Below are 16,245 nucleotides of genomic sequence, written 5' to 3' on the forward strand. Positions count from 1 at the left end.
CTAAACCTCCCCTGGTGCAACTTGAGGCCATTTCCTCTTGTCCTGTCACTTGCTACATCCTCCCTGCTACAACCTCCTTTCAGGTAGTTGTAGAGAGTGATAACATCTCCCCTCAGCCTCCTTTAATCCAGGATAAACAACCCCAGTTCCCTCAGCTGCTCCTCATTAGACTTGTGCTCCAGACCCTTCACCAGCTTCATTGCCCTACTCTGCACTCACTCCAGCACCTCGATGTCTTTCTTGTAGTGAGGGGCCCAAAACCAAACACAGGATTCAAAGTGCAGCCTCACCAGTGCCCATACAAGGGGACAATCACTTCCTTAGTCCTGCTGGACAGACTAGTTCTGATAAAAGCCAGGATGCTTTTGGCCTTCTTGGCCACTGCTGGTTCATGGTCAGCTGACTGTTGACCAACACCTCCAGGTCCCTCTCTGCCAGGCAGCTTTCCAGCCACTCTTCCCCGAGCCTGTAGCACTGCCTGGGGTTGCTGTGACACAAGTCACAGATCCAGCACTTAGCTTTGTTGCACCTCAGACAGTTGACCTCAGCCCAATGACCCAGCCAGTCCAGATCCCTCTGTAGTGCCTTCCTATCCTCCAGTAGATCAGCACTCCCACCCAACTTGGTGTCAACTGCAAACTTACTGAGGGTGCATTTGATCACCTCGTCCAGATCATTGATAAAGAAATTAAACAAAACTGGCCTCAACACTGAGCCCCGAGGAATGCCACTTGTGACCAGCCACTAACCAGATTTAACTCCAGTCATCACAACTCTTCAGGCCACCCATCCATTTTTTTACCCAGCAAAGAGTACACCTGTCCAAGCCATGAGCAGCCAGCTTCTCCAGGAAAATGCTTTGGGAAACAGTCTTGAAGGCTCTACTAACCTCTAGGTACACAACCTTTCCTTCATCCACGAGGCGGGTCACCTTTTCATAGAAGGAGATCAGGTTAGTTAAGCAGGACCTGCCTTTCATAAACCCATGACAATGGGCCTGATTGCTTGGTTGTCCTCTACGTGACACATGATCACACTCAAGACTGTCTGCTCCGTAATCTTCCCCAGCACCGAGGTCAGACTGACAAACCTGTAATTCCCCAGATCCTCCTTCCAGAACAAGGCACCCATAGGCAAAGAGGGACAGTGAAAGCCTAGTCAAGAAGACTCTTCACAGAGAATTGCTCCAGCTGAGCTAACAGTAATGTAAGACTTCTTGGGATAAACAGGAATGTATCACTGTTCCTTGAGTTCTGCTCAAAGGTCTTTACAGGAGAACAGGCAGGTGAGCAACACTAAAGTCTCAATCCTGATGTAGGAACTATGGAGGCCAGCATGGTCTGAAGGCCTGACTTGAGTGGTCCTAAGCCCATTTGGTTTAGTGACAGACATGTCAGAGCCTGTCTGAAAGAAGAAGAGGCAAAAAGTCAAGATGTACAGTGAAGCCCATGTACAGCTGCCGGGGGAGGGAGAGCTTAATGGGGAGGTAACACTGCCATTTTGTAAGTAATTTAAACTCTTCTCAGTGCCTTGAGAAGCCTTTGGGTCCTGGCAAATCTGCTGTCCAAAATAACACAGCCTCAGAGCCTGTAAGTATGTCAAGAGAAAAAAAGATGGAGAAGGAGGAAAAACACAGAAAAATTCTGGCTTATATAAAAGAACAATCAAAACAGCTCCCAGCTGTTTGTGAAATGATTGAAAATGGATATTTATCTGCCAAGCAATATTTCAAGGGGCAGATGTTAATATCTGGAGAATATATCTTTTTGTAGACACAAGTGGTCAACGCTACAAGCCAGTAGTCTTCTGCATGAGAACAGGCCTCTTCATACGTAGATTTTATCAGCAGCAGGCAGTTGGGAAAGAAAAGTGAAAGCGTAAAAAATCGAGGATTGCTTAGACCCCATTTAGGACATAGTACATAAATATGAATCTCCCGTTTCTGCTGTCATTGTTAAATATGTACCAAGCACATAGCACATCATGCAGCATCAAGTTTGTGGAGCAGGTGAGCTCTGTGCTGCATCACCTCATCCCAGTACTTACACAGTTCAGGGTTAGGCACTCACTGCAGTGCCACAGGGCTCAGTCTTCTGACTGTACACAATGGATTTCCTTCCCGCAGTGTACGAGAACACACAGTTTTAACTGACTGACAATTTGTTTCCTCTGTACTATCTGAAGTCTCATTTCCTGGAAGGATAAATTTGCCCTTATGAATGCCATATGCCAGTGGCTGGCCTGCCTCTGGGCTTCAGACTAATTGCTTAAAAGCTGGACTACATATCTGCACACTACCCCATAGTAACTTCTGACACTACAGACATAAGCACAGAGACAGGCCAAGCACATGTATACACTATTGTTCAGCTTACAGCTTAGCTGTTCAACCAGCACTCTTAGACATAAGGTTGTCTTGTACTAACCTCTGCAGCAAAACCTGAGTAAGAAATCTGTGGCTTTTGAGTGCAGCCATGCCTTCCCACCTATATCATGCTACCTCTTTCCTTATTCTGATATTACTGATTTTAAGGTTGTGCCATAAACTGAATCACTGAAAGAATGAGGATAAAAGGAATCACTTGGAAGAGAAAAAAGAAAGTCAAGATCATCTGGTGATACCATTACATTGTTTCCCACAGGTAGCTTCATGAAAATAAGAGAGAAGCACACTGCAGGCCAGACTGGAAATGTGGTTGGGCATGGTGATTTGAGTAGGAGGAGGGATGGCAGGCACTACTTGTCACAGCCAATGCAGTGGGCAACTATTCCCTCAGCACAGAGAACTCTATGCAAAATTAGTTTACTCTTGCTAATTAACACAACAAACAAAATCAGAAGTCCAGTTCTGTGACAGAGCAGAAATGAGGACATCCTAAAAGCAGTGACAGCTAGAAACTCTCAACCTATCCAATGTACAGCACGGAGGGTCTCCACAGGACTTTCACGTGCAAGTACATAGATCCTTTTGATTACTACACTCTATGGGGTCAGTAAAGACAGGAATGTCTTCTTCATTTCAGCCATCTGTCATATTTGACACTGCTGTTGAGTGAGGATGCAACCCCTCAGCTGCTGAACACACGACTCCTACCAACTTTGTATCAGTGTCACTCAGAAGTAGAACCTTCACCTGCAATACATATTTAGGACTGTATGCTTAACATTCAAAAAAGTAAAGCATGTCCCTAAGCGTAGTAATCTTCTTCAAGTACAGGCAGAACGGTTCCAAAATACTTCTGGATTTTATTTTAACTTAAACTTTCTTACAATGTTGTAAAAATAAATTTGTCTAAGTGAATAAAGATAAACCAAGAACCACATTTGCTATAAAATTGTCTTAAAGAGGCCAGTAATCCAATTTGTTTTCATTAGCGATACATGGAGAGCACACCTAACCAAATGTCCGAAGACCAGGTAACTGGTATCAGTCAAATCAGGGGACCTCCTTCACTTACTACCTTTGCTTATTTAAACAAACCAAGGCACTCTGTTCTATTCAAGGGTTACAAATACAGACTTAAAAAGCAAATTAACCCTCTGAGGAGAGGGCACTTCTGAAATAAAATCATGTTTTATGAAATTGCTTTCTGAAATCAAGCTTCAAGAATAATAGCACAAAATATTCTACTTAAATTTGAAAACTCAAAGCTTTCTTAGTTAAAACAATATACATCTTTGATAGCTTATATTAATGGGTACAGTAGCTTTGGAGAGTACTGTTTATGAATATAATACATACATAGTGCTGGTTTAATATTTTATTTTAATTACTTTTAATGTTATGCAAAATAAATTGTTATGTTACATCCACTGTGACATCAACTAAAATGTGAACTAGTTTGCATAGGTTAATATTTTTGGGCAGCACGATGTTGCTCTAGTCCACCAAGGCTTAAATATTCACAGTGTAGAGGAAGAAAAAGGAATTAAAGCATTTCTACTAAAATATATTTTAATAGCTGGTGTTAACTTTCTGCATAACAAAAGCCAAATCAAGATGATACATCATATGATCCAAGAGTAAGTATATCTGTCCTTTGAAACACAATTGTTGCCTTCATTATTGTATACTCCCAAATACAGTACACTTTTGCAAAATAACTAAAACTTTACACACTTTAAAGCAAACATAAGCCAAACTGCACAGCGGTTCATTTTTGCTTTTTATATCACACTGCAAAAACCAACAGCTGAGAGAGTTTCCACATCATGCTAATCAATGTCAATACAGTCATTGCTGTCTTCCAAAGGTCTAGCAATTTCTAATAGTAATATTAAATACACAATTGAAATGCTACAGTATAGCTTATTTCCCCCTAAATTAATAATAATTAACAAATGTCAACAACAACTGGATTACAACTTAAGTACAATATGCAAATTCTATTTATCAGACACAAGAAGCATATGAAATTCCTTTGAATATACTGTTGTAGTGCAGGCAGTTTAGGAAATATAGCTTTCAGGTTTTCTTTCAAAAGGAGAGATGGGGTTCCTAAGGCATAAAGCTGGAGAAAATCACTAAAGCATTGCAAAATGATTTAATCTTCTACAGCTCACCCATACTTTGCATTTGCCAGCACATCAGTTTGGACATCTTCTTTCAAAGGCATCTTTTGTCTGTTTCAGTATATTATTTAAACATTTACTAACTAAAGCATATTCTGTAATTTAAATGGAGTATTAATCAACATAATTAAAATCTAACATTTTATACCCTGTATCATTTTCTGCCAAAGAGTTCTGTATTTGTCATTTCTTTTTCATTGTACTAGATGACATGCAGTCACTGTACAATAAAAACTAGAATTATTACCTTTCCCAAGTATTGGAGACCTTCCATATCCCTGAGGAACACTCAGTAGGGACACATTTGTCAAAAATATAATCCATGGGAGGTGATTCTCTGTCAAATCCCAATCTGCTGAAGTGGTTTATGGTATGTCAAATGTAATCAAGAAAACCCTGTTTCATCAAGATTAAATGCTAATGTTCCATAATGAAACATTACAACTGCAATATCTGTAAGTAGCTTTGTTTAGAAAATGAAGATTAGCCAGGCAAGAAATAGTAATGAAAAGCAAGGCACCCATTTGTTCTTATATATATGTATGAATGTGCTCTATGTTGTTTTCTACATTTATACTTGTGTTAGCAAGGATTACAGCACATTGCATCTTCTTTATTTCTAAAATGCTTAAAATGGGAATGTATGAAGTTCCAACCTGAACTTTGGAACATCTTGGGAAATTTGGCTCCTTGGAAGTTTTTTCCTTTCCCCAGAAAAATGCTGACTACAGGAAGAAAGTACAATGAGAGGAACATGCTGTGTTAAAAAGGAATATACACTTTAAAGGTGACAAGACAGCATATAACATCTGTTCACCTCTACATCCCACTGCATGTAATAGGCTCCAACACATGCCTTGTAAAACCCGTTCTGACACAATTTAGTTGCTGATTCAACTTTTCCTAGCTTATAAATTTTAGATCTTAAAAAACTTTTACAATTGCACTCTGATAATTTTGGGCATTGGATAGCATCGCTTAGAACAAAGCTGAACAATGACATTAAAGTTTGTTTTATATCAAAAAGCAGAAACCGTTCCATATGACCAAAAATTACTAAGCGTATAACATTACAACATAAAAACCTGACTACATGAATGAGTAACTTAAAACAGATCTTTATAATTCTGCTGACATACCATTCTCAAGAGAAATACAAGTCAAATACTGTTTTGTTTTCTTGACCTTTATTATTTTGCAAACTGCTATAACTGCTTTGCTAGGCTAATGAATATTCAAAATCCATAAAGCAAATTTTATTTCCATTGTTTAGCATAACATAGTCCTCTAATGTCATCGAATGCTCATTTTCTCATTTACTTTCCACTATGCATACAGTTTTCAACACTGCAAGCCGCCTCCTCACTGACAAAGAATGCTAGTGTATTTATAGGTGGAGACTTTATTTTTCATAAGTCAAATAAAAATTGCAACTTGACGCAATATATCTATTCTCAGCTTTCTTTTTAGTCATGTCTGGTTAACAAACTGACAATTTGTTTTTATTGTTCTCAGCATTGCCCAGATAATAGAGCAGCACAGCAGCAACTGATAGCCAGTTCTGCCTCAGGCATCATCAGAAAAATTTGCCAGCCCTCCTAAAATGGGATTCCCTTCCTTGCTGTTGATGGTTAGTGATGAAAACCAACACAGAAGCAGACTGCTTGTTTCAGAGCTTCTAGCTCAGTTTACCACATCAGCCTTTTTCAAAAGCCATTTGACTTGCAAATCGTGCTAATTTACTGTGAAGTCACCAGTAACGTATAAGGGTCTGTTGCAGCAGCAGGTCCATATGCAAAACTTTCAAGCATTTTAAACTACGGCAGTGTCACCCATACAGATTGCATATTTACAGTATTCCATTCCTGGTTTAAAACCACATTTTTGAAGGTAGATGCTTCTGATCAGCTTTAGCTTTGAAATTAAGCAGCTGACAAGAAAGCACAGGCAATTCCACAATCATGGACTTTTTTTTTAATGCAGTCATTTCACCTTGTTTGGCATCTGGGATCAGTCCCATGTTAGCAACACTTACGAAAAATTGCACAAGCTTTCCAACTCCTAATTGTATGCAAAAATAGAATTAGCAGGTATTTGCACTGACAATTTTCAGTTGACATAACAAATTCATACTGCCTTCCTTCTTTATTCTTTAAATAGATATTGCAGGCTGGTTTATTTTGTGAAATCAGAAATACAAACTTTTCTATAAACTCTATATTTAATTCTACTTTAAAAATTTCAGCACAGACTCAACATTCTAAAAGCTACTCCAGGATTAACTTCTCTAGCACACGGCTGCACACCACAAATTATACTGTTGGCAACAATATTTTCTTCCTTACACATGTATGCATCCACATGAGTAAGTTCCCATGTGAATCTTTAACTCTTTTGTCCTTCCTCCCAGAGTCTCTCCCTGGGAGGGAATGGAGCACCCTCCCAGCACCCAGTCCAAGTAAAGCAGTTGCTGACACAGTTCCTCTTACAGGTCAGTTATGTCACCAGTTATTTTATCTCCTCCTCAGCCTCAGAGGCTGAGACCTGGCTCTCTCAGTTCTGATCATAAGTTGATGGATGCCAAATAGCATCTGTGAAGGTTTGTCAGCAAAATATCTTTAGTGTTTTCTACGAATGGCTGAACTGAAACATGATGGCATAGAGTATGTTGGACTTCTGTTTGGTTAGTTTTCCCTTCAGTGTCAGTCATGAGAAAGATTAAATCAGTAAAAGAAAACATATTTCTTCACCTTTAATCATTTGGCAAGCATACAACCCACTGCTGGATTTCCAGCATTTTTGGAGGAAACTGAAGCAATAGGCCATTGAGCTGAAATTGCACTACAATAACCAGAGCTGCTCTTCGCTGCTCAATGGAGGTGCAAGTATTTCTGCAGCAGGGGTAGGTACACTAATTAGCTCATCAGCAAAGCAGCCATTAAGCGAGTTACCTGTGATGAGAAGGAGGGATATGACTGCAGGTTTTGTGTGACTGCACAGCACTGGGGCCTCAGGCTATTTATTTACAGCAGTACAGGTGAAGGCAAAGGAACTGACTTGAAGTATTGGTTGTCCATTGCTCTAATGGAAGTTCCTATTTAAATGCTAAGTATTATTAGAAAGAAAAATAAGAGTTGGCAGGTTTTATACTCTAAATAGTCTTTGCAATGAATTTTTTGTTGAAAAGATACTGAAGAACCATTAATCCAGGCACGGATCCAACTGATGGACTGGGATGCAAGCAAAGCTGATAGAAGGGGTCAGTGTTGGGAATAAGAGAAAATGGGCAATCTGGGAATAAATGTGGATGTGCAAGAATCAGGAAATTTTTGCTGTCAAAACAGACTTGTTAACTGGAAGGCTGCTGGGCAGTAGGGTTTTTTATTTGTTTTTACTAGTGTATTACTTGCCATTATTTCAAAAGACTCAATTATCTACTCAGCATTTTTATTTGGATGCTAACTGCTGCAACATGAAACACTTCCCTAATAATTTGAAGATGTGTTCAAACTCAGTGGGTTAAACTCCTGTGACTTCAGAGTGCCATAAGAAGTGAATCAATTTTATGGTGGTTATAAAGAGAAATAATGTCTCTGAGGTGCAGGGAAAAGGTATTTCCCCTTTACAGTGAATTGACTGAAATCTTTATAAGATGAGCACAAGGCTTCCATATATGTTTTTCATTTGGAAGGAGCACTATTATAAGCAATGCTGTTTTCAAAGCTCTAAGCTTCTTGTTGATTATTTATTTTTACTTTAAAGGACTTTAAATTGAATTCTGAGTGAGAATGCAGACTGTTACAGCAGTGATAAAGTAATGAACATGTACTCTTAAAAGATTCTGACTTTTTCTAAAAGGTTAAGATTTTGAGTAAATCATAATAAAGCTCAAAGGACTAGAGACAAAAATCAGTTAACAAACTCAATATAATTTGCTGGAAGCATTCCTGTTTTCCCAGTTCTCTGAACAGTACCATACATCCAGCCATCATCAATTGGTTGCACATTGATGATATAATCACCATCCCTGAAGGAAACTTCATCTTCATCTTGAGCGCTGTAGTCATACATAGCTCTGTATGTTCTCTGTTGAAAGAAAGAAAACACAGCTGTAAAGTCTCAAGACAAAACAGAGACAGATTCCTTCTCTTCCTTACACAAAGAAAATTAAAGAGCAAGATAAGGAACACAGGGAGCAAGGTAGAGAGTGAAATCAAAAGTTATCTGTTGACAACAAATAATACATCTCCATCCTCTCAAATTTTAAATGAATGCAGCCCCTTTTTCTGAGTACCAAAATCATGATTTTTGTGAACCTACATTGTCCAAAGTCCTCATACAAACAGATTTCAAGCCATTCACTGCCTCTTGAAACTGTTGTTTCATATATTCACCAGTAACAGCTCATTACATCCAGCCATGGCAAGCTGTGCTTCTGCTTCTTATCTGCATGATTCCCAAATTGCTTCTCCAGTGTCTTCACTACAGATAAGAAACAGTCTTCATCCAGGTCATTAACTTTGCCATCTCACTAAATGTTCTTCATTTCATTAGGATTTTACCTCAAATTAAGATTTAGGAATATATTATTATCTAATGAAAAAAAGGCAAACAAGATTTCAAAAAGTCTGCAAAAATAAGTTTTAGGAATACTCATTTTTTGTATATTCAGATAAAAGATTGATCTAAAGAGAACACGAACTCCCATCATTAGCTAAGCCAAATTTCTTCTGTCCTCTATAAACCAAGATTTTCATTTTATTTCTAAATAGAGTATTTATTTCCACTAATAACCAATAAAATGCTATCATTTCCTGGAAGCCAAAGTGGATTTTCAAACTCAAAAGGAATAAGAGTTTCCCTTTGTATCTTACCAGCAGAACAAAACCACCTCATTTTAAAATTCCCAGGAGTACTTTCTTTTCTTTACCCTGTCTCTCTACAGAAGTCAAGAGCAGTTCAAGCATCATTGATAATATTCAATCTCCCTACCAGCAATTTTCTATATGTCACCATCTCTAGCTGAATTTTTCTGGTACAATGATTTAAAGAGATAAGAGGTAAAAACAGTCAATGTTTGAGTTAATGCCTCGTACTATTGACTGAACCTTTGCAGAGACAGCAAACTTTGTTCTGCTTCTCAGCTAAACAATACAATTCTGGATTAGTTTTAGTCCAGCTCAAATGTTCTTTTTTGAGATTTTTAAACAAAATTATTTTCAGAAAGATGGAGATTCTTCCACGCACAGTGAGTAGGCCATTTGTCACATGTTGGAAACACAGGATCATCTAACTTATACAATATATGGCAACTCAGTATTACTGTTCTCATGCTAAAAATATACTTTTCATCTTGATTCTGACTTTATAATTGGTAAAGCAGATTAAACACTACAGAAAAATCAACTCCTGTTTAAACACTGGAGACCACTACCTCTCCTGACAAGCCTACTCTGAACTGTATTTGAGTCTTGCTCTGTAAAATTGTTCTCTGTGGTGCCTTGTAATGTTGCTCCCCTACAGGCTTTGACCAAGAGTGATTTTTCCACTAGAGGTATGTGGTGTCTTGCTGGATCTTTAATGTTGTCCAAGGAGTAATAAAAGGTGATTTAAAAAATCATCACTGTTTATGCACTAAATCAAATAAACTAGTTGTGAAGGTTCTATCATCAGCAAAATTCCTTAAAGATTCACAAACCAGAAAACTAGCTGTTGAGAGACACAAAGGAATGGTCTCTGCCTTGGAGAATCTGTTTGCAACTATTTCAACTAATCTTTCCACTGAGCCTTGAAACTAACTCCCCAAAAAACAGTGAAAAATATGCTATTACAAGCTCAGTAGCAGTTAGTCCTTCAAACAATCTATTTCAAAAAAAGGTCCATTTAAGAAAAATTGTAGTAAGTTCACAACTGGCATGAGGCAGAAAATGGATTTTCCTCTGAGCCCTGCTTATATGTCTCCCTTAAATGGGTAAAGACTGGAGAAAAAGATTAAATGTTTTATTAAACTAACATATAATTGGAAAAACACAGAGAAGCTTTTGCTCACCCAGAGGATGCTCACTCACCCTTAGAACATCTTGGTATAGGACATACTACTGCTGTCTCCTTTAAGGCAGCTTGACTACATCACTGTGGTGGCACAGTTGTGAAGGCAAGCTGGTAATTTCAAACTTTAAAAAAAATTTATTAGAGCCCTAAATGCTGCTAAGAAACCTAAATTTATGGCCTTAACACTTAATTAGGTGCTAAATGGCTGTCAGGAGAAATCTCCATAATAATCCTGTTAGCATTTAATGCCTAATTATCACTTCAGAGTGTAGTCTGGGTTATATAATTGAGAATTACAATGCTTGAAGGACTCAAAGCAGGGATTTTTTAAAATGTATTTTAGTGAACTATTCCTCTGTCAGTAGTGAGTTTAGCAGGTACTGAGAGCACAAGAAGGTATGAGAAAAGGTTGGGATTTTGTACAACAGTCAAATACCCACTTATCTCCCACCTCCTCAAAGGTCTAACTTGCAGCTACTGCGTAGACAGAATCGTGAGTCTTGTGCATATGAAGTACTGAAGCCCAGCTTTCATATTCCCAGCTCCCCAGCCAGATGCAAGCTGACAGATGTATATTTCCACTTCATCCACCAGTTTATATTTATTCTGTGGAACAGTATCTGCTGCAGCCTCCTTCACATAGAACACCTATCAAGGAAAGTCAACTTGCAACCTAGGTTTTATTTTCCTGACACTTTTAGTTATCTAAAAGCATGAGAAAACCCTCTGTTATTTTCCAAAGAGACAATCAGCCTTCAGGAGCCTGTTATAAAACATTCTGTACTCTGAGCAACAATTTTATTCAGCCCATTATGCAGAATTGCTCATAGAAAGTGAGCAAAAGTTAAGAATCAAAAAATAATGCAATTTATCTGGAAGAAAAACCCACCTAAAGCTCATGTTAGGATCATGCCTGATACAAAACATAGCTCAACATTAAATACACCAAAATTTCTATTTTCCAATATAGAAAATTGGTGGACGTGATTATAAAATGAACTTAGGTCTTTTGGTGACCCTGATTTGATACCAATGCAACAAACCAGTTTTACTACAGCAGTGACTCTCCAATTATCCCCACCCTGATATAACCCATGGGTTCTTAACTATTCTTACCCTAGAGATGTCGCGGCCAAACTCAGGCACTGATGGGTGACTTTATCACCTTTGTAGCTTTTAGCTAAATCTCAAAAACTGCTTGTGTTTTGAGATTAGTATGCAGGCTGCGATCTCTTTCCTCCAGTCGCCTCCCCTCCTACTTCCTTCTTTCTTCCCTCTGCCTCTGCCTGGCTTAGCCAGACAATGCTGCGTCTCTGGCAGTGCTACTCTAAGCCCAGAACCAAAAAGGCAGCTGAAAGCAATGGACCTAACATTGTGTAAGTTTGTCAGGTCTCCTACAGCATGTCCACACCACATTTTAAAAGCACTCCAAGGCTGCCATCCATTTTCAGTCTGTGAAATCACTCTACCTAAACACATCCCCACGCAGGGTTTTCCCCCAGCACACACTTTGTACCATCTCAATAGCTGTGTGCAACATGCCCAGCACAGGCTGAAGACAGGAAGGTGGAAAGACAAAGGAGCAAGCCAGGTTTCTATCTGAATTAGAGATGCCTCTTTTAGAGCAAAATCACCACCTTGGAGGTGATAAGATCACACTCTGTTTTCCTCACTGGACTGGCAAGATAGTGGTCAGTATAAGACCAGCAGTCCTTGACTTTCTCTCTCTATAAATGTTCGGGGTTTATTATCTTCAAGGAAACCCACCCATTTTTAACAACAACAATATCTGTTCAAGCTATGATTTTTGCTGTTTCCTTTCTTCCCATGACAAACAGCTATTATCACTTTAAAGAATGTCAAATGACAACAGTTTCACAAAAGGGGTAAGAATCCTGTTGAAAGGAAACACAGTCAATCCTTTGTTTTTTAAATGCTTTCATTTCATTCCCCTCCTTTTCCTATTACCTGTGCATTCCCAGTTCTGGAAAGAAAGGCAAATGATGCTTCTCAAGATGACTGAAATTATATTATTTCAACAGGCAGCCCATCAGGTAAGTCAGTGCTAGACAGAGATATTAGGGAAACAGTAGACATCTAGCTGCCCAGGTAGCTGCAAAGACAGCTAAGTGCATTTTTAGATTTGTGGGTATCTCCACTCTCTATATGCTGGATTTGAAGGCTCTTATTTTGCTCCGCAGTGACTAGAAAATCTGCAGGCAAAGCCCAGGCTTCAAGGTCTCTCAATTTTTGCCCTTTTGGAAAGTAGCCATCTCACCAAGTGTATCCAAATAATTTCCCAGGTTATTGGCTCACCCAAAGATGCAGGTATCTGCATCCCAGACTTCCCAGCAAGTTAGTCCCCTCAGCCCCCAGGAAGTTGAGAAACGGGCAAGCCTGAAAGCACCCAAACCTCCCAGAACATCATGATCTTTACAATACAAAATGCCATGGAGTTTTGATCTCAAAGAAAAATACAAGTTTCACCTAATCTTGAAAACAGTTTTTTTTCAGCTCAGCAAGCTCTAAGTTTGGTTCATAATTATCTACTTCATCTCTAAATAAGTGACACAGGTAGTAAATATAAATCCATTCAAAATAGTTTAAAATTGAAAACTACAAGTAGATATTCTTAAGGTAAAAGGTGACTGGATCTCAACTATGAAATCTGTAGGCAGTGATATCATTGAAAAAAATACAATAACCATTAAAACTGAACTTTATATATAAAGAATTCAAAAAGAAAAATGAAGCTCAATTTCCTAAAAATCCCAGCTGAATACGCATTCAGCTCTCCTTCCATGACCAGTGGCTTCTAAATGAAGTATTCACTCCAGCTTTACGTTCCCATCCACCACAATTAAGAACTTAGTGACTGTGGCAGTTGCCCAGCAGTATAACTTGATTCAGACCAGGCATGAGTAGGTGCATGACTATTCTGCTGAATTAGAAGGGCACACCAACTTGGAGTCTAACCTGTCTTTCTATAAGCGGAGATGAGTAATATAGATAGGCACAAAGCCTGCTGGTACAAAATCAGAAAGTCAAAACATTTTAAACAAATTTAAATGTACAGAGTGATCTTAAGAGACTGGTAGTTTTCATCCAACACTAGGAGCATGAACTCATCACAGAGCATATCAAAGCTCAGCCTGTGAAATACCGTCAAAGTGTTCACTATTTGTTTTAAGGAGGTAGAAGATCCAGTTATTTCTCTGCCTTCCAGAGATCATAAATGATTTTTTTTAATGCATTTTTTTTTAAAGCAGTTCTTGCCACTGCCCTCAGTCACTTAATCTTTTTGATACATGAGGACTATCACTCACATTTAGGACTAGGACAGTCAGTCCAACTACACAAATCAAGGGGACCAACTACTCCATACTGAAGAGATTTCACAATAGCTGATCATGTTGCTTACCAAATAAAATTGTTCTTAAATCAAATACTCACCAGTCCTGCTGAATGAGGCTGCGAATGCATGGATCTCATGGATGACATACTGGTCTGGTGCATGTATCCATATCCTTGGGACTGGCTTTGCTGATATGCCCCAGGGAGAACAGGAGCTGTGTGTTAAAGAAATACAGACACATTATTTAAGTTTTTTAAAAAAATCCTTATCTAGCATTTTGTAGAAACTATTTGCATTGTAATAACAATTCATCAGTATGAAACAGTTCAGAATTACTTCCATATACAGCATGAAAGTTTTCATAGGTTAAATTACACATAAATCTAACCAAAACTATAGCAATATATCCACAAACACTATCAAGGTTAGTTGGAAGGAAAAGCTCAACATACCTTAAGAAGTTGGGCCATTAAAAAGGCATAAAAAAGCTTGAGACACCACTGATTCAATTTTGATAGTCACAGATGACACACTAAATATCATATGCAACAAACTACCATTTTTCAAATAAAGACTGATGAAAAAAGCTATGTACTAACACAGTTTTGAAATGTTTCAGTAGAAATTCTCTGCAATCAACTCTTAACTCATTGCAACCTAACTCTTATTTATTCGTCTATGAACAAAGAAGGACTGTGATTCACAAGAAGAGACGGAAATGTAAAAAACATGAGCCCACAGTTGAGTTTCTTAGTTTATTCTGATTCCATCAACATTCTTAGCCAAACAGAGACCAACAGTTAATGAAATCTTTCAAAGTCCATCTCTTTCATCTCTTTCGTCCTGTTACCACACAATTGTTACATCTCTTTCACATATATTTTATTTGCATTATTTTAACAATTACATTATTTTAACAATTCCACAGTCTGATCATTAATATGTTGACATTTATTATACCAAGAGCTGTTGAAAGAGTTAATACAATCAACAAGGACTCCACTATTGCTCACTAGGAAAGCATTGATAAACCTTCTATAGCTGTTTAAACATCCTATTTTGGCAACAGACTGAATCAGAATGTGCTAAAAATATGTTTGATCAAAAATCTGTGAGAAACAAGCACACCCTAGGTGACTAGCCACTATTTTCCCAGCAAGCTCAAGAAGCATTTTTAAAGCAAAATTAAGAGACTGAAGTGCTTTTCAAAATCTAACAATTAAAAGTTTAGTCACTACATATCTGTGCATGTTTTGCATGACTCTTATGCACTCTGAGAATAAAGATTTCTGGCTTGTATGGAGGTTATTAGCCCATTTCCCATTTATTTACTAGAATTTTACTAGTTCAACTGGAAATTCATTTAGCTACAATGAAAAGAAAATGCTCTTCTGTTGATACTTCAAGTGGTCCATTTATCCAGTATTCTAACTCCTCTGAGAAAAGCTGTCTTTTCCCACAGGAGATGGAGCCCATGCAGTCCATGAGTCAAAAATCTTCCAACATGGAATCAATCAGTAGCCCGATACTTTCTGAGATACATCTCATGGGTTTGCTAGGAAGTGAAGAACTACTTCTGGAACAGCCACCACAGACAGATTCAAAAAGGAGAAAAGCTAATGTAGGATTTAATGAGGCTCACAATGTATAGAAGGATCCAGGACTTAAAAAATTAAAAGATACAGGAGAAGCAGGAAACAGCCATGAAAAAAAAATATTTAAGTAGTATTTATATTTGCAGTAATAATACTCTGTCCATCTCTGTTTCTTGAGTAATCAGGACAATAAATGCATGTGAAAAAGGATTACTGAGAAAATGTTTGGTGAACTATTTCAGAAAGAAAAGACAACCTTGTGCCTTCAGCAAGGTGGTTTACCTATCCTGCTTCCCCAAATAACAATATCATTGATTACAACAAAGTTTTTTCTTAAAACATCCATTTAGTTTTAGTTAGCATATTTAAATGCGCTACGTATGTAATTACAATTTGGGATGTTATTTTTTGCTCTAATATACTTCTAAAGATAAGTAACGCTGCATATTTAACTAGGGTTTTTCCCATTTAGAAAATGTTGCAAAGTATTGTAATGAATAGATTGCTTTGTTAAGTGACTGAAATTAAAGCGATACACGGTCAGATGCAACATTGGAACATGATGAATAATGGATGTTTTAGAAGTGCCAAGTTCATTCTAATGACATATGAGTACAAAGACATTTTTAAAGCAGTTTAATCATCAGAGAATTGCTGCTCGTTAACATGTTC

At 38.0% G+C, this 16,245-nt stretch overlaps 1 protein-coding gene across 7 annotated transcripts in view; it reads right to left on the reverse strand.

Annotated features, from left to right (window-relative positions):
* Positions 1-3,937: 3,937 nt before the first annotated feature.
* NEBL (nebulette) overlaps positions 3,938-16,245 on the reverse strand; it is a 255,004-nt gene continuing 242,696 nt past the window's right edge. For all 7 annotated transcript variants that reach the window (XM_065832832.2, XM_065832831.2, XM_071805211.1 and 4 more), the window contains 2 exons: positions 14,077-14,192; positions 3,938-8,658 (listed from right to left, as the gene is read on the reverse strand). In XM_065832832.2, coding sequence (XP_065688904.1) covers positions 8,482-8,658; positions 14,077-14,192 — 293 coding nt within the window. In that variant the 3' untranslated portion in view covers positions 3,938-8,481. The remainder of the gene's footprint in view (positions 8,659-14,076; positions 14,193-16,245) is intronic.

The sequence above is a fragment of the Patagioenas fasciata genome, chromosome 2 (assembly GCF_037038585.1).
Source record: "Patagioenas fasciata isolate bPatFas1 chromosome 2, bPatFas1.hap1, whole genome shotgun sequence".
NCBI lineage: Eukaryota > Metazoa > Chordata > Aves > Columbiformes > Columbidae > Patagioenas > Patagioenas fasciata.